Genomic DNA, 24,945 nt, shown 5'->3' with positions numbered 1-24,945 from the left:
TGGCACAGAGGCATACTACCCTAGAATGGAAGGTATCATTGAACAGCAATAATGCGATCATATGTGTGCACATAGGTATGGAAGTGGAGGATTGGCCACCTACAGACTACATTAAGATCTTGACTGCTTGCCAGTGTTATGAACAACCTGGCCACATCATTGTATCATCTATAGAAGTACACAGGGTATTCGACTACATATATTCTCACATTCCACACCTGTAAGAACATATATGCAAAAGCCCAGTGACTCAAGAGATCAAAATAAGGGCTTTTAATGAAGTGTTTTCAGATCTAAAGATAAATTTTGGAACTCATAATAGTCTAAAAAATAATCCACAGAGTCATTCCTTTCCTTTCCTCATGAGCTTGTAAAAGGAAATGTATTTTGCAGAAAAATTTTAACACCACGGTCAGAATTTGATTCCAAACCATGAATTACACACATTCGTGCATTATTGCACCAAGAGGTGTTGTAACCAGGCACATTTAATATAATACCAGTCTTCAATAATTCGATATAATGAGGGTGAAATGAAACAGAAAACTAAAGTCAATAACCTTCATAAGAAGTTCTTTTTAAATTATTACCAACTTGTAAGATGATTATCAAAGACCATATCCAATTCCTTCCAAAACGCAATGTTTAGATGAGAAAAGGAAAGACAACTACAATTGCAACGGGAATTTACCCCAGGTGAGAGAGAAAACATTCAATACAACACAATGTTGAAATGGATAGGTCTGTCTAAACTAGCAGAGGGCCCTTTACGAACAGAAAGATAAGCACAGTTTTCTTGTGACTTGATAGAAATAGGCTTACAGGGTGCTGCATTATCAGATCGTTAGCATGACAAACATGCCAATGAACAAAAGATGCAAGAGTCGCACCGAATGTCATCGTGAATCTTTGTCTTCTGACTTGGCAGCAGATGAAACAAAACTCATTAAAGTTCACGGATTTTTTTTCTCACATAATGCTATAAATTCAATGTTTGGGATTACATTTAGTATCATTCAGGTATGCTGAGCAAATTTCAAATAATACTTCCTTAAATTGGTTTGATTTTAGAAAATTAATTTTGGGGTGAGAGAAGCCAATACAATCTCAGTGACACGAAGACTCAGGCATGGCAAAAGAGTCTGATCAACTTGATTTTCTAGTGATTCTGAAGATCTCGTTAGTAGTCCCTCCCACCTTCATGCGATATTAGGGGCCTCAGTGATATGCCCTGTCTGATCACATTAGCTGGAGTTATTAAGCCACAGGATAAGGCATAAAAGCCTGATGATATTATTAGTAATTTGAAAAATAATTAATAATTATTCAGTATTTGAACAAACGTAAGGAGGGTCAGGCTAAAATGGATTATTCCTTTCTAAGACTGAACACTGACCAATTGTGAGTGATATTTCCTTTGCTAAGCAGAACAAATATAGCCACTGAGTTCCATAATTCCTCAACCCTTTTTTCTTGTTTTTAAAGTTTATTTATTTATTTTGAGAGAGAGAGAGAGAGAGAGAGAGAGAGAGAGAAAGATTGAGCAAGAGCAGGGGAGGGGCTGAGAGAGAGGGAGAGAGAGAATCCCAAGCAGGCTCCACACTCGGCACTGAGCCTGATGCAGGGCTCGATCCCATGACTATGAGATCATGAGCTGAGCTGAAATCAAGAGTCGGATGCTTAACCGACTGAGCCATCCAGGCACCCCCTTCATTTTGTTTACGATCAGGAGGGAAACTTTAGTTCTATGAAGCTCTGCTTTTCAAAAACTGTTGTCTGCCTCTGCTCTTCATTAGTCATGGCTGAGTTTGCCGGTGGCTCTGCGGCTGTGCCGCATGCTGGGCTTTGGATGTGGAATGTATGTAGTGTGATAGCCTTTAGAAACTGGGGAAGAGGCAGAGTGAGAAAGTGAATGCATTTTAAGTTAGCCTCACCTTCATATTCAATAAATTGACAAAAAATCTTACATGCAAATAAAATTAAAGCTCTGGGAAGAAGGGGAGGAGAGACTCATTGGCATCCATGCCTAGTGCCTTACAAAGAGGGTCACAAACACTTTGAACTTAATGATTATCCTCCCAAGAGGAGCCAAAACTCATGTTTAATAAGGGTTTTCAGTTATAAAACAATTACATACCAGCAGAGCTCTAGACCTCAGAATTAGATAAAATGGTAGCAATTCTTCCCTTTCTGAGCCCATAGGATGCTCAGGCATGTATCAGCCACATGTTGGGCTTTCTTCAGCCAGCATGGTAATCAGTTATTTCTGTGGAAGGTTCCATCACCAGGGCCCAGAGACCCGTTTCCATGACAATTTTCCTACACTCTGACCCCCTATCAAGTCACAAGGATCAAACCATGCATGGAACACACAGGTCATGGGTACGCCTGAATTCTGGTCAAGGATATAAGGGTTAGAATTGATGAAATTGTAAGAGGATCAAGAAAACCTACTGGAAGCATGATCAACCCAAGGCCGCCACCACTGCTTTTTTTTGCCCTTGGCTTTCTGTTTGTCTGCTTCTCCTAAAATAAAATATGTCCAAATATTAATTCTTATGAAGTGAGAAAACAAATTTTGAAAACCACGCTTTAAACAACTCAATTGTCAAAATCTAGGTAATTTGCAAAAGTACATCAGAGGTCAGGGAAAGGAACTATATCAAATCTGGAATGTTTACACACATGAGCAGTTGATTTCACAAGGCAAATACTAAGTGTTCTATGAACATTATGCCACATTTTTGCTTTCTTTTTTAGTAATGGAGGGCATATAAAGAAATACGAAAAAAGAAGGGATTATCTCTCAAAAAGGCAACACACATTGAATTTTCCAGTCAATTAACAGAAAAGAAGCGTCACCTAAATTTTATAAAACAATTTAGTGGCAGTAATTTGTAAAAATGCATATATTCCAATAACCAAGAATTTACTTGTGATTATTTTCATGCATGGTTGGAAAAATACAAGTTTACTGGTTTTCTAAATAGATGCTGTATACTGGAAAACACCATGCATTATTTCTCTATTCCCTTCAAATAGAAAAGTATGCAAACTTCTATAAGAAGGCCTTTTAAACTTAATTAGATGTAATAAATCTACAGTCAGATTTAATAAATATATATTTCATTTTAGGTTTCATTGGAACAGACAATAATTAAAGGATACTTAACTACCATTATTCATATACCACATAAAATATGCATGCATATTTCATTTTTGTATAACATTTATAGAAATCAAAGACAACAATAGGCTGTGTATCTGAAATATTTTCCCTAAAGAAATAAATTAAGCAAATTCATGCTCATTTTCTTAAAAAAAAAAAAAAAGCTAGGCTATGTGTTGATTAAAGTCATTTTGCTGAAGAAGAGATACTCATAAAGTCATAGAGTCATTAAATATGTACTCTGCGAAACAAATACATGTAACTCATTTGCAACCAGAAGGTAAAACTTGCCGAATTAAAAAAAAAAAAAAACACCACACAGATGGATAATACCGGAAGAATAAAAGTAATGTTATTTTACAGCTCTAGCCATTTATCATGCTATTATTCAATGTCAAGCTACAAGAGGGAAATATCTTGACATACTTTCATCATCCTCTTCAGAGAGTTTTTGGATGTCTTGACCTTCCCCTGATTCCTGGGTCAAGCTCAGCATCCTCTCCTTACCCTTTTTGTATTTCTGTTGCCTGGCTTTGATGCGATCCATCCTGTAAGATAAAGTAGCAGCAGCAATGCCAAGAACACACCCACAGTCATCGCATGGTCAGTTTGGGTTTAAACATGCATGTGTGTTGGTAAAATCACAAAGTGGCCAAGATTTGGAAACTTTGAATTTTTTTTTTTTTTATTAGCAACAAGCATCTTCTTGGGGGATAATATATATATGTATACATACAGGTATATGTATGTATACATATATGTATGTATATATATGTGTGTCCTCCCATATCTCCATGTTATTTTGCTCTACATAGATGCTAGTCTTAATAATATGATCATAATTATGTTAAAGCTTGTTATGCAGTACTTTATGTCCACTTACACCTTGTACCAAAGGCATTTTGGACACAGTATATGATGAAATGGAAGTCCTTTATTCCCCCAGATTTTGCAATTTTTAAAAATAGCAACTGCTTATGTCACATAGTTGTGAAAATCAAATGAAAAGGTGTTTAAGTGCGAGAACTGTTTTGTAAAAAGTAAGTTGCTCCTCAGATGTTCACAAGTATTCTATCAGCCCATGTGACTCTTCTCTATCTCAAATCTAACCTCTTATTGGTTCTGGAAAAATGTATTATTACATCATTAATTACTGAGTTAAAGCCTTTTATTTTGTCTGCTTATTTGGGAAGTCCAACTCTCAGAAACTGCAGTGCTGAACTCTATTTCCCAGACCTGCTCTCCTGCGGTGTTTCATTTCTTAAGTTTTTTAAAATTCTGATTATGTTGCTCAAGTTTTTAAGCTGATTTCTGCTTCCTGCAACTTATACAGCACTTTTAGTTTCTCTTTGGCAATGGTCATCACCTTCATTCTTTTATATTCTGACTTTCTGCCACTTAAGAGGATGCATTCTTAAATAAATGGAAAAATTCAGTGACGTGAATGATGGTAACAAGTTTCCCTTATGGGTAACTAGGAATTCATTCTAAATGTGGGTCCAAATTTGTTATTTCTCTAGATCTGATGACTAGAGGCCACAATAATAATACCATAGCTGTTTATATGACAGTTTATATAACTCATATCTTCAATTGTGAAATAATCCATGCAATGGGATGCTGTAATTTATGCTGGAAAACATTTTTGCATGGGGAAAGGAGCTGGGAGGTGAGGTAAGAAAGGAATGAAGTAATCTCAGCAAACTTAAGGAATTCTCCTGGTAGGCTGATGGAACCTCCACTTTCCTGGAGAAAGTGGCTAGGTTTTGAAATCTGTGGCCATCAGCTCTTAAACCCAGCCCCCAAATCAAGTGCTACAAATCCTCAAAAGTTACATTTACTGTTAGAAACTTCACTCTCAGAAAATTCCTTTCAAGGGATAATTTAAAAATAAAACTAATTAATTTTAAAAAGAAATCCTCAAATCTCTTGAGTGGAGTCAGTCCATTACTTGACTTACCCAGAACATTGTGTTTTAAAAAAATGTCTTCAAGCGATTACAGGGAAACAAGGGTTGTATTTCTAGTACTGCCTCTAGTTTGTTGTGGATTTTAAGTCATCTAATGTCATGTGTCATCAGTTTCTTCCCAAGAGACTATATTATAATATCTTTAGAGATCCTTCCACAGTAAGGACTTGGTATTTATTCCCTTAATCCACAGATGTGATGAACCTTTGCTCTACTTGAATGGTCCTGGAAAGGCCCTGTCTCATTTATGAACAGATATTTAATAAAAACCCAGATATAATTATGAGCCCTAATTTCAACAAAGTTGAACTTCAGAGAATCTGAACAATTTGCTCACTCTTCCAGAGTAGGTAGCTGAACCAAGGCTTGACATTGGGCTTATCCAACATGGCTCCCCTTTCCACCAAGCTGCAGCCATCTTTCTTTTAAACTACTTCCATTTTCAGCCCAGTGAGCATAAGCCACTGCCCTGACACAGAGCAAATACCCAGAAGTTGTAAAAGTCAGCACAAATGGGTTTGTCGGAGTACTGAGGGTACCGGGGAGCTGAGACCCACCCAACAGTATCAGATAAACCAAAATTAAAAGGAAAGGAGAAGAGTAAAATAAAGCCTCCTTACTGCCTCTTCAGTTGATCCATTGACTTTTTCTCTTCCTCAATTCTTGCCTTTACAGCCTTTACAATTGTGGCCTGGAAAAGTTCAGCCCCTCTAGAGAAAAATCAGAAATAGAAAAAAAATTAGTATATCTATCCTTGTTACTTACCTTTCTCTGAAAATGATTACCAAGGGTTAGAAAATATTTCTTTTTGGGTCATTAACTGGAGTCTTCTGGCTGGCAGTGGGAGTCCCAAGAGCCTGTATAGAAGCCCCTTCCCAGTGGATGAACACGACACAGCCTCCTGAGGGAGGGAGTGGGCTGCTCACAACCACAGGTCAATAAAACAAACAAAAAAAGGGTTTGTGTTTTTCAAGACATTGAGAAGAATGCACCCCTTCAAACCTGTCCCACGGAACCTTGTATCTTAACGAAGCATTACTCACCTGACCTTATAGCTGTCCCATGAGGGACCATTTGCAAGGAGAAGTGAGTTCAGATTACTTTTCTACTCAATGAGCAGAGGTGGGTATGGAGTGAGCTGGGCTTCCCTAAGGAAACGGGTGAAGCTGGAGTTCAAGCTCCATCACTGGAATGTTCACACTACTGCCTCTTTGATTCTCTTCTTCCTTCCTTCCAATCTCCCTGCCTTTTCTCACTTTTCAAGCCAACTTTGGTCCTCCTAGATCTATTTCATCAACCCCTCTTAATATCTTCAACTCTGTTCCACTGTCATCTGATCACATTCACTTGGTAAATCCCAAGTCAGCAAGAACCCAGCGGTGTGCCAGCCCCGTGCTGGGCTGTTGTCAGAGGTGCAGGACAGGCATGACCCGGCATATTGTCTGCTGACTCCTCACATGCCCTCGGAATTCTTCTCTACAGCACCTATTTAAAATCCTTTATACTTTTCTCAAATCTAGAATTCTGTCCAAGGCTTTTCACTCCAAGTAAATAACCTAGTTTCCTACTTCCTGGAGAGAACGCAAGTCATGAGACAATATAATCTGTTCAGCCGTCTCCCACCTATCCCGCAGATACTCTATCCTGCAGTGACAGTGGGAGAGGTGACATTGTCGCCTATGGTCTGTCTGTGCACAAGTCCCTTCCCATCGCTGCAGCCAGAGGGGCCCCATCCTTCCCTTATCGCTCTCTGTCTGCATTCTCAGCCTTCTCATTGCCACCGAGTCCTCCTCATAAGCATGGAAACATGCTCACATCTTGCTAATCTTAGAGAATAAAAACCTGCACATGCTCATGGTTTTCTATGTCTGCACATGAGTGTCTCCCAGTCACTGTCCCTAACTAAGCCTTTCCCTTCAATCTCCACTCACCTGTGTTTGGCTCTGATCTCCGCGTGTTGAGGTCACTAATTTCTGTGTTCAATTTTCAGTCTTGTGTTTGTACCTCCTGTCTATTGAACTTCTGCTTTGAGACAGCCTTCCTCAGGCTCCTAGGGCACCATGCTCTCCTACTTTTCCTTTGTTCTTTCTGGATCAGAGTGCTGGTCTTCTCTGCCCATCTCCTAAGTGTGGATGCTCCCCAGGGCCCTCTTCTCATTCACATTCCCTCGAACCACTCACCTGCTCTAATCTCATCTGGGGCATGAGGCCCCTCGAGTCTACTCCCACCTCCAGACCTGTCCACTGGACTTGCTGGACTTGCCAATGGGTTTGGTTTCACAAGCCCACCAACCCAACAACTCCTCGGGTACATGATCAGTGTTTTCCCAAGTCTAGAGCTTCCTGGGGTCTCTACATTTGGGATTGGCACCACCATTTGCTTCAACCAGAATCCTGGGCATATCATTCTCTACCTTCTCCTTTCCAGCTGCACATCCCTTCCTTCCAATCAATTTTCCAATTGTGTTGATTTTACTCTTAAATATCATCCTAGTTTATCCCATTCTGGCCTGAGCCATTGTCTCTCTTCTGGATCAGCAGAGAAGCCACCAAACTGACCCATGGTCCTGTGTACACTCCGTCTGTTCACCATGCCACAAGCAGAGTGAACTATTAAAACACAATTAAAGCCACATGATTCCCTTGCTTCTTATTATCTCTGGGATTACTTCTAAAGCCATAAACATGGTTTATCAGGCCCCTGATAATGGGACATCTCCCTATCTCTCCTGCTTATTTGTTTTTAAACCACAGGGAGCTTCTCAGGGTTTCTTCATGAAAACTTCCCCTGGTAACTTCGCTTGGGCTGGGTTCCCAGCCTTCCTCCTCTAATTCCTATTCATCTCTTGGGCTGCAGCTTAGCATGGAAGGCTGCCTTGGTTCCTGTCCCTTGCAGGTAGTTATGTACCCTTAATATAATTCCCACGGCTTCCTGAATGTCTCCTACCATCACACTAGTCACACAGCACTGTGACTGCCCGTTGATATGTCCTTCTCCCCACAAGCCTGTAAGCTCTGTGAGGGCGGGGCCAAGCATCCACCTCCTTGTAACACAGTAGGCTATGGACAAATCTGTCAATGAATGAATGTCTTTTCTTTGGAAATTCTGTTGTGAATCCAATGGCTGTTAAGACATGGCTTTTCTTGAACAAGCACGAGCTGTACTCTGAGCCAAAACCATTGGTTTCTTTAACATGAGGAATATGTTTTCTAAATAACTGTGACAACTTTGGGGAAAAGATACCAGCTTACTATTATGATCTGCATGTCTAAGGGCCAAATGTTTAGGAGAAGGCAAAAGAAAAAAAAAAAGCACAAATCAGCACCAACACCAGCTGGTCTACAAGTAAATAAAATTATGTTAGGATAAAACATCTTGGATGAGCCTCCAAAAAGAAAGGAAAAAGAAAGAAAAAGAAAGAAAAAAGGATAAGATGCTGTGCTCTAATGAAACTGATATCCTGGGTATCAGAAAAAACAATTACAGTGGTAAATTCCAGGGTCAATACTGTGCAGAAAATGAAGTCACTGTTCATTTACATAGCGAGGGCCCGGGGTGTCACAAAGCTCCTCAGAGTAAATGTAGGTCCCCTTCTGAAAATTCTTTCTACGGGGCTCCAAGTTAGTGAACAAAGGCCAGGAACTGATCCCCTATAAACGGTTTCTGAAATACACAGTTTGTTTATCCTGGCAGAGGGAAAAGATAGTCTCTAAGAACACTGGTGGTATGAACAGAAGTGTTTTGGTCTAAAACACAAACCAAAATGATAGGATTCTGGAAATTCCATATGATACAAACTGATGATTATCAAATTATTTAGCACCATAGATCCGATGGAATCTAGCAAGGCTGGGCAGAGCAGTTTAGGCATTCACTTTAATATCTAGCTTTCTTCCCCGTCTTTCCCCCTAAACCTACAAGATTGGGGCAAAAACTGGAAGAAGCGTGGAGTCTAAGAAGAAGGTAGTGATGAAACAGTGGCCCAGTGACCTCATGTTAAAAGAGAAAATCAGATCGTTGGGGAAAAGAGGTTGAAAGGAAGGAAGGGATGAGGAAAGATGGGTAGTAGGGCTTAGAATGAGTCTGGAGTATCTATCACACGCCTTATCAACCTAAGATCTGAAAAATAATATATAATTGTGCTTTTCGCCATTTTTAGGACATAGAGCCAGAGAGGGGGAATGTGGACTGGTGTCTAGATCAACATGGCCAACCTTAGTGCTCTGCTTGAGGCCAAAATGAGCTACGGCTAGTGAGGTGGTTGTGCCCAGAGAGCTCTAGACGACCAGTCTGTCTTTGACCTTCCGTATAATCCCAGATCTTTGTAAATGTGACTCGGTACCAAAGACTTCCTTGTTACTCTTCTATTTTAGTTTTGCAAGGGCTTGTGCTAAACCCTTCTTAGATTCATTTCCCTAGAAGGGATTTCTTAACTTTTTGCAGGTTCTACAAGCCAGCTCAGACAGCAGCACGGTGCCGTATTACTTCCAGACAAGAGAAACCACTTGATTTCATGGCCTGCCCTACCTTGATGCCAGGATCTGTGAAGCTTTTATATCAGCCACGACATGTAGGAAATAGTAACTCATGAAAACTCTTCTCTGCAGCAGGAGGAAGGCGAAACATATGCTATCCCAAATAATTCCTGCTTCACCACTGGGCAGTTTACATGAGGAATCATCATCAGCTGGGGGTCAAAAAGTAGGAAAAAACCACCAAAATTAGCATCCCCTTTCATTGTTATTTTATAATATCTGTGGCATAATCAGGCTGGGGAAATCCCACAGGCCTAAGAGCAATATTCTGAGGCATGGACTCCCTTATGGACGGATTTATTTACAAGCAAGGATACACATTTCAACTCCAATATCAACATTGATTCCTAAGATTGACCACAAATAACTCTTAACTGCATAAGGCATAGGCAGGTTTCTTTGGTTTCAAGGGTGGCTCCTGAGTACTTCTCCGTCTCTCAGGGAGAGATCTCTTTCTCACTGAACAAAGGCCATGGAGCTATAATGTCTGTATGTCCCAGTGCCAGAGGCAATGCCCTGATATGAGCACATAAACAAACAGAAAACAAAACGAAAACCCAGGCTATTCTGGGAATGGTAATCTGAGTAGAACCAGAAGATCAGTTAACACAGTACGGTCTATTGGAAAAAGATATCTTCTCCTAAATCAAAACAAATTCCGAGTTGCTCTTCATCCTGGGCAAAGTGTAGCCTGGATTGGAAGCCACAGGGAGAGAGTGCCATGTTCAAGTTGTCTCCATTTTGGGCACCGTGGATGACCAAGTGTGGTTTTGTCCTGGGTTCTGGTGCAAGAGGCAGAGGATGGAAATAAAACCTTCTGTCTCTGCTCTGGGAGTCCTAACTACAGAGACCCCGGAGATCCTTCCTGTTGTTTTCCTGAGTCCAAAGTTCCCTGAACTTCCTGAGGAGAGAAAAATCTGGAAGTCAGAGGTACTCTGACAACCCAAGAATCTAGCTGCAACCACCACAGGCCTGTGGGCTTCCCTTTCTAATGTAGCTCAAAGAAGTTTGGGGAGTTATTAGAGGCCACACACAATCCACAAACCTGCCAGGTCTTGTATGTTTCCAGAGGATGACTAAACATGTCCAGAATAGGGGCACTTCATGGTATGGACAATAGATTCATAATCTACTACAGTCCTACAGCCTCCACCTAGAGGTTGAATTGACCTGTTTTTTTCTCTCTTCTTTATGTGCTTTGGCCCAATTAATTTTTTTTCATTTTATTTACTTTATTTAAAAAGAAAATTTTTAGTGTCTATTTTTGAAAGCATGCATGTGCATGCATACGAGTTGCAGAGGGGCAGAGAGAGAGGGAGACCCAGAATCCCAAGCAGGGTCCAGGCTCTGAGCCGTCAGCACAGAGTCCGACTCGGGGCTCAAAGTCACAAGCCATGAGATCATGACCTGAGCTGAACTTGGATGCTTAACCAACTAAGCCACCCAGGCATCCCTCATTTTATTTATTTGAGAGAGAGGGATAGGAGAGAGAGAGAGAGAGAGAGAGAGAAAGAGAGAGAACAAGTGGTGAGAGGGGCAGACAGAGGGAGTGAAAGAATCTTAGGCAGGCTAAGCATGGAGCCTGGCATGGGGCTCAGTCCTACAACCCTGGGATCATGACCAGAACCGAAATCAAGAGTTGAAAACTCAGTGGAGCCACCCACGCAGCCCTCTGACCTGATTTTAACATTAGAACAATAGAACTGTTCTTCCTTCCCTGACCTCCCCCTTCCAAATTTGCTTTTCACACTTACGCATTTTATAGCCTTTGACTGTGCAGGCCAGGCTGAAAGCTTGGATCAGCCAGCAACTATTTTGAACCAATTTTTCAATGTATCCACACGCTCCTATCTGAAAAACAAATGGGAGTGGCAAGTTGTGAAACTCTGCACCCAGAAAAAGAGGCTGATGTTTTGTGGTTCCCCATATGTACGAGGGTTCACGAAGTCTCTGTGCTAATAATTCCAGGGGGAACCTGTAGCACCTAAATTTCAGTCACCATGGGGCAAGTACCATAATTTCCCGGGGGGAAAATAAGCCCCATGAGTAAAGGAAGAGTTTTTAGTGCAATGATTTTAGCACTTAGAAGCCCCTGTCTTTTCATAGAGAAAATCTCGGACTACTAAAGGAACAAGCTGAACTCTGCGATATCAAATGAGTGAGCAATGATCCCCAGGACCTTGATTTTGGTCTAGTTACTTTCTCACAAGATCACACAGATTACACCTATGCTGTTTGACAGAAGATCATCCCAAACATCAGCTGCAGGTGCAGTTCTTAGAATAAGAAAAGAGCATGTGTTTTGAGCATTTTTTGGCCAATTCACTGCAAAAAAGATTATTCTTTGTTGACTGGCATGTCATTGTCTCATAACAATGATGTATGTTAAGTTCACATCCTGAGGGGGAAGGAGCTTAAAAAAACAGTCATTGCAAGGCAAAACATAAAGGTGATGACTGAATTGTGTGTATTTTTTGGGAACGTGTGACGTAAGAGAATATCATTAGAATTTGCTTCCAAACTGGCAGTTACCCAGTTTGAGTTGTCTTGCACACTGCAACGTGCTTTCCCTGTTACTATATCTGTCCTCCATGGCCATGCTTTCCTTTGGGTTCTCTAGGTTGAGAATCTCCTCCTCTCTTTACCTGGACACCCTTGAATCTGCTTTTCAAGCCTCTGACAGGTTCAAATGGCATCACTTCTAGAAAGTCAGCTCCCAACTTACTTAAGCAAGGTATGGGTCACTCCTTTTCTTGTTCTGGTTTCCTAAGATGTTGTGATAATTAGCACTAACCGACCATATTGTAATAACTAATAAGAAGGTTCATCTTCCTTTTTAGAGTGTGAGTTCCTTAGGGTAAAACTTGAAGGCAATACTGCATCTAGTTCTTCAAGACAAAAGTAATGTCTGGCAAAGAACAAATCTGCGGTATAGGTTTACAGAATGAATGAGTGAATGAATGGACTTTGTAGCTGCACAATTTTCAGGACTCGTTGTAGGAATCAGCTACAGATGGCAACAGATCCCTCACCGTCAGATTGGCTATGAAATGAAATGTTGTTCTGTTGTTGTGTCTCATACCCTCTCTAAGAACTTTCAGTACTACCCCAAATGTACATAAAGATTGGTGGGGTAAAATTGCTGCATAAAAGTCACTTTTACTATCAACTGGTCTTAGATAAAATTTCAGTGGTCTTAGACAAAGCAAGTGACTTGAATGCATATTCATGGCAACCTACACATGACTGTCCAAGACCTCTAAACACAGCAATACATGTGTCAAAAAATTTAAATGCCTTCATATTAGACTTGCCTGGCAAGCTCATCTTTAAGTACCCGGGAAGGTGAGAAGTAGGTAATTCTCACATCATGGTTCCTCTAATGCACTATCACTACTAGGGAGTAGCAGGCACAAGGATTAGCTTTGATGTAGGGCCAGATAGACACGTATTAACTCATTCATCTCGTGAAAGGTTGCCATTTAATTTCACGATATAAGTAAATAACTTAAAAGCTATCCTGTGATCCAACAGATGGAATGCAATCCTAGGATAACTAGTGGGCAGTCTGAGTTACCTACCAGGCCAGGGGACAAGTTGTGCCCTGAAACATAGATATTTAATAGTAGAGCAGCTAAATTTTGCAGAGGAAGGACATGTGTTTTGCTTTCCACCTTCTACTGGCTTAGCTGAGCTCTAATCAGGACCCTTATGCCCGGAGGTAACTACAAAGTTGTGTTCTCCTGTGTGTTTATTACATCTCATGAGTACATGAAACATGCATCCAATTGCCTGTTCTGCCTCATTGCCCACCGCACAGTGTTACAGACAACTATGTTCATTTTATTTTGTACTTTCATAATGCTTTCTAGACAAGCCAACATGATATGCCTTCGGAAGAGATTCAGTGACTAATTCAGCTCATGAACGAGCCATTTTATAGCACGAAGTGTGAATGGTGATAGATTATCGCTCAGAAGAAGTGGAATTTTAACTTAAAAATACATTTTAGAATGCAAATACACATCCCCTTGTCATGTGGCCTTGAGATGGTGGAATTGAGCACACAGGATTCTGCTTAATATGGCAAAACGAGAGTAATAAATGGTTCTTTGAATACTGAGTTTGCAGCATCTTATTTGGGGCTTTTAAGAGAGCAGGGTGACTGGCAATTGGGCTTTTAATAACCACGGAACGGATTGTTTACTTTTGTGCTGAAACCACAAATGTGTTATGCAGTGGGAGGCACTTACTGACAATATGTTTTTCATCGTAATCACAAAAACGTTGTATGCAATCAGCCAGTCCCAATAGCGCAGGATGCTCTTGATGGGTTTCAGCAGCAAATCACCCCCGAAGAGCAGGAAATAGAAGCAGGCCACCAAGTAACCCATGCAAAAGATGCTGATCCTGGTTGTCCCCGTGATGAAGATGATTGTGAGGACAAACCAGAAGAGGTAGCTGAAGATGATCACTTTGGACATGTCTAAATACGATCTGGAAAACAAAACCGAACCATCAAAGGACAATGATACAAACAAACAAAAACTTAAGTCAAGAGATTCTACTTTAATGAGGGTAAGAGTTCATATTATCCATTTGACTCTCTATGGAAGCACCTTGCAAGCCAGTCCTACATGCACTGTACTCATCTTTCATTTAACATTGCCTGGTCTATAGGAAATCCTCACTCAGTAAGAGATGAATAGGTAAGTTGTGAAAACACTTATTAGTATCTTATTTGGGCCAAATTTCCCACAAACAGCAGCATTTTCTGCCAACTAATGGGGTACTCAAAATTCCTCCCTATCTTCCTATAGAAGGCATGAATAATTATACACCAGAGGAATTCTAAGATACAAATGGCTTCTGAAGCAAGAGAACATGGAAGAATGGATTCCTTTCTTTATTTTTCCATTTTTAAATATTTATTTATTTTTGAGAGACAGAGACAGAGTGCAAGAGGGGGAGGGGCAGTGAGAGAATGAGACACAGAATCCGAAGTAGGCTCCAGGCTCTGAGCTGTCAGCACAGAGCTGACGCAGGGCTCAAACCCAGAAACCGTGGGATCGTGACATGAGCTGAAGTTGGACGCTTAACCAACTGAGCCACCCAGGCACCCCAGAATGGATTCCTTTCAACAAACTAGAAATTAATAGATAAAACAAATCCGTGTTACACCTGCAGGTCTTACTGGAGATGGAAATCTCTCCTTGCAGGTGAGAAGTAATTCTCACAATGCACACATGGTCATGGAGAGGCCAGTAGACTCTGTCCAACAGTCTGTCTTTGGATGGCCCTGGGATGGAGTCGAGATTCCTTTTTTGGGAGTCATCTTTCCCTGTGACCTTCCTGATGAAAGGTCAGAAAGCATGCAGGTTGCTCAGTGTGCAATAAATGGGCAGCTTCTGGGAGCTTAGGAGCGTGGGTCACTGACAGCTGAGGGAGGTGGTACCTACAGGCTAAAACCCATCTGTGTTTGCTTAATTAGAGCTCCTTTAACTTGGAGGCTTTGTTTTGGTTGTGTCTCTTCCCAGGTAAGGGGAGAAGCATAGCAGAACCAATCGTGGGTCAGTTATTTGAGGAACAAGCTGTTATTTTGTAAGAGTTGATAAGTAATCTCTTGATAAAATCAGGACTCCACTACTCAGCATCATTAGAGAAAGCTGTTCCGAAAGGTACATTGTCAGATAAGCAAAGTTTTGAACTTTACCCTTGGGGGAGTAAAATACTCAATTCTTTAAAATGTTTTCTGGAAATGTTCATCTCAGATCTATTTCACTCTTTACCTTCCTACCCAAAGAAGAATGAATATCATGTCAGTATGTGTCAGTATCCAGGAGCACTGCACGTAAAATTAATGATTCAAATGAGATGTACTATCGGAATGCCCACAGGGTCTTCTGGTGTGTATGTATGCATGCGTGCACACATGTGTGCTCTGGAGTCAGCAGAATCAGCCTGCTGGCATCCTGAGTGTGAGTGTGTGTGCACACAGAAACGTGTGTGTTAGTGCACCACGTGCTTTCCATGGATTTCTCTTCCTTGCCTGCAGTTGCTCCTTCTTGCTCCAGGGGTCCCAGCATCCACTGCCTAGCACTTCACTTGCTTGAGGCTCAGTTATTGTAAGACCAAGCTTGTGAGGATCATATGGAAAATTCTAGTCAAGGTGCTCTGAAGAGGAGCCTTATGGGCCCTGAAGCAGATGAATGAGCCCTGGTGGGGGTTGTGTAATGAGGTTAAGAGGCTGCTTTCCAGAGCTGTTGAGCACGTGCCTTCGGAGAGACTAGGTGGGACTCCGTGCCTCCGACCGCCAAGTGCTTACTAGCCTCCAGCTCGTGGCTGTAGTATGTGACGGGTTACTCCCTGATGCATACTTGTCCGGCAGTCCTAACTGAGAAACAGAACTAAGAGCTTGAAATAATTCAATCTTGAAATGGTATCACTTTAAAAATCAGTGGTGCACAAAAGTGTTCTTGTTGACACTTTAGGTTTTTCACAGGTGCATCGTAGGGTGGATGTCTTTTTCCCTTTGGGATAGGGAAAAAGATGAGCTGCACTGATTTTTTTCATAGTATCACAGAGAAGAGGTAGGAAGTGGAAGTCCTACCTTATATTAGTGTTTAGTGTAGCACATTATTCCTAGAAGGTCTATAGGTCTACATATAGGTCTACATAGCTTATTTATTTATTTATTATTTATGTTTACTTAATTTTTTTTTTTTTTTTGAGGGAGAGAGCATGAGTTGGGGACAGGCAGAGAGAGAGAGGGAGAGAGAATCCCAAGCAGGCTCTGTGCTGTCAGTGCAAAGCCTGGCATGGAACTTGAACTCACAGACCGTGAGATCATGACCTGAGCCATAATCAAGAGTCAGATGCTTAACTGACTGAGCTACCCAGGTGCCCCTACGTAGCTTATTATTTTAAAGCAAATTCACTTATTGGTTTGTTCAGTACATGCTGAGCTCTTAGGCCGCAGAAGGGCCTCAGCTCCCAGGTACTGGAGCCAGGTTGATTGGGTGCAAATTCTTGCTCAGATTCTTGATCTACAAAATGGCAATAAAATATCTCATAGGTGGTCGTTAGGTTAAGACCACTTCATCCATGTAAAACACCAGAAACAGAGCCTGGCACACTGCAAGCACTCAGTTGCTGCCGCTATTAACATTACTATACACATTATAGGCCAAAGACTATCAGTATGAATGGGGGACAGGTATATACACAAAAGTTAGAAGTGGACTTTGCCCTAAGTTGCCTATATCTTAGACTGGGAGTGGAATAGGTTTTGATTCTTCAAGTAATAATCCCATGCCAACACAATACGCCGGGAGTCAGAAGCTGGGGAGCAGATCTCAGGTGAGGAGAGGCACACTGGCTTGTACAAGACTGTTGTCCACGCTGCGCACTGATGCGCAGCCTCTCCCGGGCACTGAGAGCAGAGCTGGAGGGTGGACGCCAGTTAGTGAGGATCAGCAAGTCCCAAGGCGCACAGCTAGTGAGGGGGCAAAGAAAATCCTGCCAGCTCGTCAGATCCCCGACCACAGGGGCGGAGCTGGACTGTGAGAGTTGACTTTGGAGGCAGTGGGATGCCCGCCACAAAGTGGCATCAGGCGAAAACTGCTTGAGGGCTTGGGAACTCAGCACAGGAGGGATGCACAGTGAGAAATTTAGTCAGCTTCAGACACACACTCTGCAGAGGGGGGTGATCAGGCTGCCCAGATTGGCTGCCACCAGACTGCAGCAGGTGATGGAGGGCAAAGGAGGTGCTGCAAGGGGGTGCCACATACCCAAGGAGATGGCACACAAGGGGCGTGCCAGCACAGGACAAGCTGTGGTTCCCATGGTGCCCACTGGCTATGGGGGCCCAGGAAGGGGACAAGAGAAGGGGAAGAAGGAGAGGGGACAAGGATGAGGAGCAGGGGATGAGGAGGGACAAGGGATGAAGAGGAGTTGGAACAGAAGGTAAAGCTGAGGGACAGTGAGTAAGAGCAGGGGATCTCTACTGGAGCACCAGGAAGCAGTAACATGGGCACCAGTCCGTTCACGTGTGATGAAGTGGAGGGAAACAGGGGACATGTGTGGTTCATGCTGAGGAAAGCAGAGGCAGAACTCAGCCTCCTGACCCCTAAGCCCTCTGCATTTATGAGCTTGGTGTGTACAGGTAGGTACCCAGTTTCCTGAGAATGGTGGAGAGAGAACCGCGAGCGGAGGTACGTCCCCCAAGTGACACGCACGTGCCAAGTGGCTCTGGACCCGCGCAGCTACCCTCACCTGCAGTGAATGAAATCCGGCACGGGGTTATGCTGGCTGAAGGAGGCCGCGTCGAGGTTCATGCAGATCTCTACGTTGTCCCCTGCCATGATTCGCACTGCAGCCTTGTTTTCATCCTCAAAGATCTGCCTTTGCAAGGAGGCACACAGGAGCAGCATGAAGTCATCTGGTAGGACAGAGAGATCACTCAGTCACCTTCTCCTCTTCTGGGTTTCCATGATGTAGGAAATAGCCCTCACCTGGTAGGAGCAGCTCCCCGGCTCCTGAGTGAGTCGCGTTCCCAAAGTTCCCAATTGTGGTTCTCCCTGGATTCCAGTCAAGGGCCAAGTCCCACCTTGCCCACCATAGAAGATGCAAGAGGGGTCACAGGTCACAGGCACAGGGGAGTCTGGATTTTGTCTGCACATTGGTGGGTGCGAGTATCAGATGAGAATTACTAGTCTTAGGACTTGCTTCTGGGATGATGCTTATTTGCATGTATCTCCCACCAGAATTTTGAGGAGGCCACTTGAGTACACTTCTCCATCTTTATCTTTTTACTTATGGTAGAGGCAGGGACTTCCAGTTTTCTTCAACCTCTATGGGATCCCCATTTTATTTGGAACCAGACCCTTCCCAGGGTGGACATTGCAATAAAGGCAGGGAGCGCAGGTGAAGATCATGGCCAGTTACAGGCTGGCAGCCTCCAGCACCAAGTGGCTCCATTGTACTTTACATTCAACCTGAGTGTGCATAGGGAGCATGGTCCCTCTGTAGATGACCCTCTCATCTTAGGTGGGGCTGCTCCAAACTTAGGACCATCAGCCTGCCCTTAGAAGGGCCAGGCGCTACAGCCTGGTTCTAGAGCAACTGCAGTTTGGTTAGCATCTTCCTGGCTTCTACCCCCTCAGCTTTAGCTTTGTTCTGTCTGTGGTGGCGGCCTAAAATAACAAGGCCTCACAAAATACAAAGCCTCCCTCTGCAGTCTACCTGCTGGAAGGTGGAGGAGCAGAGGTGTGTGTGCGGGGGTGGGGGATGGGGTGGAGAGTGGGTGTGTGTGGATGGTGGTAAAATCATGGAAGTGGATATGGTACTTCCGATGTTTATTTATTAATTCTGCAAATGTAACAGGGCAAGTAGAAGCCATTAAGGACCTGTGATATTAATGCATCAAGACAAGCTTTTACATGATCACAAAGTGCAGTGGAAGAAGGGGGAGGCACTAATGCATAACACACGAAGAACGATTCGCGAAGAGAAAGCCAAACCCCGGTGCTCTGCGGCCCCAGGCTGCAACACTTACAGACGAGAAACACGGGGTTGGGCCGCACGATGAAGTCTGGGAAGTACAGCCACTTTATGATGTTGTCGTTGAAGCTAGCACCCTTGAATCTCCACGGGTAATCTGCAGGGAGGGAAGTGGTAAAGAGCAAAATCAATATGCTTCTTCACTACCCTTGCCCCAACTGTCCACAACATAAGGGTTGATTACAAAAGCATCAGGCTCCTGGGGAGGGCCCACTCACCCCTGCAAGGAGCCGGAGGGACGCCAATGCAGATGAAATACTGGAAGGTGATGATGCATGCCAGGAAGCAGCAGTACTTGGGCCAAATCTCTGCAATGGCCTTTCTTCTGCGCCGATACAAGACAGCGATCAGCCAGCAGGCGTGAATCATGGCATAGAAATCCATTCGCTGACCGATTACATTAACTGACATTAGGAAACAGGTCTGTGTAAGGATGAAAAGAAGCAAAAAAAAAAAAAAAATCGGGTTTACAGGGAAGGGGAGTGGTGTCACCTGTCAGCCCTGGGCAGGTGCCTCAGAGACCTGCATTCCTGAGGGTATGTCTGTCTACACACGTTCACCAAGTCTTGCTTCTTTGGGGTGTCTTTCAGCATGAAGACTGAAATAGCATATCAATCACTGCCAAGGGAAAGACTGACTACATCACTGTTAATAACAACTGCTTCACACTGTGAAGAGAATACAGCTATGATCTCTTCATGTTCCAAATTTGCTCTGTTAAAAGACAGGCACCTACCACAACCCTTTCGGGTGAAGGCAGTTCATTTTGGCTCAAGTTAAACTTTCAGAATAAATGCACAGAACACAAAGATTTGTAATACATTAAAGAAACCAGTTAAAATGACAAAGTGATATTTATGCATCTATCTGTAAGGCTACAGAGATCCAGAGAGGCCAAGTTCACTGTTGCAGAGCATGAAGCAGTGGCCTTGGTCTTAAAAAACTTTCAGCCAGGCCAGGTTAACTCTTCAGGAGAGTTAACCTGCTGATCTCAAGAAGACAGTCATTGTAGCATGGAGATGTACAAGTAAGGCTCACTGGCCAAGTGGCCAAAAACAGTGATTGGGATTTTCACAGAAAACAAAACAAAAAAATGTCAGCAAAGAAACTCACCTCCAGACCAAACTTGTAGAAGAAGTAATTTATGAAATATTTGGCACAATTAATAAGTCCATCATCTAGATGGAGTCTTGTAATGTCATGAAAGATGGTTCTAGACACAGGGGCCGTGAGGTTGTTTCGGCCTCGATAGTATTCCTGATGGCGGTAAATTGTAACCTCAAAGGCCAGAATGGCCAGCATCAGCAGATTATTCTACAAAGCAAGAAAACACAGTTGTGCAAGCCAAACACTTTAGCTTGGTCATCTTAGACAATCCCCACAATGTATCATTTTTTTCACATTTGTGGTATCTAGAAGAACAATGCTTTAAAAAATCTCCCCTCTATGAAAGCCCTGGATTTAATGTTCATTTTCCCTATGGTATGGTAATGAGGGGGAGTTATGTGCATTATGCCAATCAGATGATTCCCATGATCCTAGGATCTAGAATCTCTGGACAGAAGGCTGGTGATGCTCATACCTGTTCCTGGAAAAGTATACTACGCATAGGAAGATGCAGTGACCGGTTGTGTGGTCCAGCCTCATTTGCAAGTAAAGGTACAAAGCAGTATAGGGCCATCTGGAAAACATGTTAAGCTGGAGCGGAAATCTTTTAACCCCTCGGAAATCTGGCTAGAGAGAGCTGCTTACTGACAACCATGCTACTTATGACAATATAATCACAATCATACCCAAAACCGTTAACTTTTATGGAACCTTATGTGTTAGACACTGTTCTGATCACTGTTTTCAAATACCAGCCCCTCTTACCCTTAAAATAGATCTTGCTGGTGGATAGCATTTGTATTGCTGCAAATGTCTGTCATAGGAGAAAAAAGGAAAGCTACACATAAAAACGGGATGCTGTGTACATTGAAAAATTCCCCGTGTTGAGTATAAATGCTTTTTTTTTAAAGTGCTTCTGTCCGTTTGTTAGGAAGACTGCTCAGGTCACCCGTCAAAGTAAAATGGGAAGAGTCTGAAGTATATATTGCTTTCATTATGTCTGTTAGGACTGGTTGCAAAGTTTCTTTCCAAAGATATGTTGTTTAAAATCATATTACCTTTATATATATGTCTTTCATTAAACACAGAGAAACAGAATTCAGAGAGCAAAAATTTCTCATAATTCTACACCTGCTTCTCAGAAATAATCACTATATACAATTTGGTATATTTTCCTCCATATTTTTCTTTGCATCTAGAAGAGACCATATGATTGTATGTAGTGTATTGAAATTTGTTTTCTTTAAAAAAAAGTTAATATATTTTGGACATCTTTCAACATCTCACGATATCAATTTATAATCTTTGAATGGTTATACAATATTCCAAATAATATTAGATTTGTTATACTTTATTCAATTAATCTCAAACTACTTGATCAATTTCTTTTTGGTGCAATGTGACACTGACGGTAATGTTTAGTCATTTGTTTCAAAGGTGATTCCAAATGTTACATAAAAAGGAGAGGTTACTATCAAATGTGATATTAGAGGTCTCAAGGCAAAAGATCTTAGGCATTAACTGTTCAGAGGCACAAGCGAAGTATGACAGAAGCCTTACCCTCAGGTAGACGAGCAGAGGGGAAGATTTCCTCAGGCCAACCCATTCTGTTGGGTCAATAGGAGCGCTGTAGAGTTGCGACTTGTTCAACTGGTGGAGGGGTATATTCGTTTGGTTTTCATTTGGCTGAAGAAAAGAGAATAGGGAGTTAAAAAATAGCTGCACAGATTGGAAGAGTTCAGATTTTTCTCCTTCAGCTGTGAGCAAAGGGACATGAGGGGGCGGGAAGGGGAAGATCCAGTTTAGGAGGAAGATCTTAGCACGAGAAGAGAAGAAGGGTCAGGACATATCCAACATGGCGGAGGTGACTGAAAGGCCAGGCAGAATGTGCTTGGGTGAATGGGTTTCCCAATAACCACCTCACTTCCCTAAGCCCCAGTCACGAAGAGTCCCCTGTCTTTGAGGCTCACCAAGGAACAGTTAACAGAAAAGTTCTCAGGCTTAATGGTTTGCAGCTGGTACAACATTTTGCAGACGATGATCACACACGTCCAGACAGTGCAGACACTTGAAGCCAGACGGCGTAGCTTGGCGTATGGCAGAGCAAAAGCCCAAGAAATCAAAAATACATAGTTGAACAGTGACACCTGAAAACATAAAATCAGAAATGGGGACAAAAATACATAATATAGCATAACATCTACACAATGTGGCCACTTGATTTACTCAGTTCAGCTGAGTTTGACTGAGTTCCTAGTATGTGCAGTGCACTGCCCTGCGTGTGTATGTGTGGGGATATATCATATGGCAGAAAGATACATAACCAGGGTATGTAAATGTAGTGTAGCAGCGGCTCAGCTATAGATGAGAACAGGCTCCTATGAGAATATCCAGAAGGCATCCTTGGCCCAATCTGGAGCTTCCAGAACGTTTCCTGGAAGAGCTACTGCCTGAGCTAAGCCTTGAAAGATGCATAAAGCCAGCCAGGCCAAGAAAGATGAGAAGTGTATTCCAGGTAAAGGATGTATAAGAAAAGGCAGGAAAGCATGAAGTGGTATGGTAGGGACAGGTGACCACAAACAACTGGAAATTCTAGAATTGAACATAGTGAGCTGCAGCAGCAAATGAGGCTGGAGATGCAGCTGGAAGCTGCACTTTGATGGACCTTTTTAAATTTTTTTAATGTTTTTTTAAAAATTTATTTCTGAGAGAGAGACAGCATGAGCAGGAGAGGGTCAGAGAGAGAGGGAGATATAGAACATGAAGCAGGCTCCAGGCTCTGAGCTAGCTGTTAGCACAGAGCCTGATGCGGGGCTCGAACTCACGAACCATGAGATCATGACCTGAGCTGAAGTCAGACGCTTAACTGACTGAGCCACTCAGGCACCCAGATGGACCCTTTTGAAACCATGCTATGGCATATGAGCCCTTTGTGCAGAAAGTAGAGAGCCAAGACTTCCCAGGGAAAATCTTAAGGAAAGACTTTCTTTGGTTGAAATAAGTACAATTGAAGAATGGAGGTACATCATGGGGTTCAATGAGAGGTCAGGAGACCAGCTTATATGTACTGCCAGGAGAACATGACCAGAGCCTAAAATAGGGCAGTGGAGCAGAGATGGGGAGGAGTCACAGATTTGAGATGGGTAGTAAAACTCACTGGAGGTGTTGACTGGTTGGCTTGGAGGTGGTGGCGGTTAGGGTAAAGGAGGAGGCATAAGAATGCCTCCCAGGTTTCTGGCATGGGAGCCAGAGCCTTGAGGAGATGATAGTGCCACTACTGACATATGACCTTGTGGGGGGAGGGGGCAGGTGTAAAGAGGGAAGGCAATGACTTCAGCTTCGGCTTAAACTGCATGTATGTTTACCATGTCCACTCATTTCCAACTGTTCTCCATAGCTAAGGGTTCATTGAACAATATAGAAACACAGCCATCTTACTCCTCCATAGAAAACACTCATGTGATTAAAATAATGATAAAATAATATCTTAATATTATTAAAATAATGTCCTAAGAACATTTAATATTATCGGCATGAAGTAATTAACATTAGCAGCATGCATACAATTGATAAAATTCAACATGAACTAAGGGCTAAGCACACTATGGGCTATAAAAGGCATGGATACTGTTTGGCCTATAAAACTAAAGAACAAGAAATGTGGAAACTCCAGGACAGTATTTAATTTGGTAATTTGTTAGCTACTACTTTTCTGCTTAATTATTTGTTGCTGCCCAAGGCAAGGGCCCTCTCTGGGAATTAAGGGCTGTAATATCAGGGTAGTAAGAACTGCCTTACAGAATTAATTGAGGAGGAAAGAAATATTGGCTTCTGAATTATACAACACTCACAAACACAATAAATGTTACATTTTAACAAAATATTTTGATTGGCTAAGTGACTCAGCCTCAGTCATCGGCAAGTGTCACGTTAACTGGGATATTAAACAACATTTCTTTCCTCCTCAATTAAATCTGTAAGCCTAGTAAAGCTATTTATGACATTAGGTCTCTTTGTTATTCCTTTTTATTATGTATTTAAGGCACTGAGTATAAAAACAGTACAATGAATTTACATAGACACCTTCATCCTTTGAGTGTTGGAGAAAAAGAAGAAAAGATACATTTTATTAAGTCTTAACTAGGTTCAAAGTAGCACATCCTGTGTGGACTCCTGGCCTCAAGAAATATATGAGGCAGTTCAAGCTAAAACTGCATAAACAGCACAAGACAATATAGTGGAGGGGGTGTCTGTCTGGGCTGATGCTGGCTGTATGGGAACATAGGGCTGATTGGCTAGTCAGGGATCAAGGAAGATTGCTCATGGTCATTCAATCTAAACTGAGGCTAGGGGTACAAATAGGAGTGAGCCAGGCAGAGAAACTGTAAGTTGGGGCCTTCTGGAGAGGGATGGCATAGAGTGGACGTCCTTGTAGCAACAAGCGGCTCACTAGGAGAGGAGTCTGATCAGGATTAGGGTTAGGGTTAGGGTTAGGAATCCACCTAGGTTAGGGTATTTGGGAAAGAAAATGGCAAAGAGCTCTAGGGCCAGATCATGCAGGACCTATATCACATGCTTGTGAGGACAGGAGAGCTGTTGCAGGT

General features: G+C 42.5%; 1 protein-coding gene across 1 annotated transcript in view; it reads right to left on the bottom strand.

Annotated features, from left to right (window-relative positions):
- PIEZO2 (piezo type mechanosensitive ion channel component 2) overlaps positions 1 to 24,945 on the bottom strand; it is a 446,101-nt gene that overhangs the window by 61,261 nt on the left and 359,895 nt on the right. Inside the window, exons 22-33 of the mRNA XM_077778264.1 lie at positions 22,312 to 22,488; positions 21,902 to 22,027; positions 20,348 to 20,548; positions 19,453 to 19,657; positions 19,230 to 19,331; positions 17,948 to 18,113; positions 13,927 to 14,170; positions 11,428 to 11,524; positions 9,666 to 9,825; positions 5,759 to 5,848; positions 3,596 to 3,717; positions 2,455 to 2,526 (exon numbers count right to left, since the gene is read on the bottom strand). Of these exons, the coding sequence (XP_077634390.1) occupies positions 2,455 to 2,526; positions 3,596 to 3,717; positions 5,759 to 5,848; positions 9,666 to 9,825; positions 11,428 to 11,524; positions 13,927 to 14,170; positions 17,948 to 18,113; positions 19,230 to 19,331; positions 19,453 to 19,657; positions 20,348 to 20,548; positions 21,902 to 22,027; positions 22,312 to 22,488 (1,762 nt within the window). The remainder of the gene's footprint in view (positions 1 to 2,454; positions 2,527 to 3,595; positions 3,718 to 5,758; positions 5,849 to 9,665; positions 9,826 to 11,427; positions 11,525 to 13,926; positions 14,171 to 17,947; positions 18,114 to 19,229; positions 19,332 to 19,452; positions 19,658 to 20,347; positions 20,549 to 21,901; positions 22,028 to 22,311; positions 22,489 to 24,945) is intronic.

This window comes from Crocuta crocuta, unplaced genomic scaffold (genome assembly GCF_008692635.1).
Source record: "Crocuta crocuta isolate KB4526 unplaced genomic scaffold, BGI_CrCroc_1.0 scaffold26, whole genome shotgun sequence".
NCBI classification, from domain to species: Eukaryota; Metazoa; Chordata; class Mammalia; order Carnivora; family Hyaenidae; genus Crocuta; species Crocuta crocuta.
This window is presented reverse-complemented; position numbering and strand designations above follow the sequence as displayed.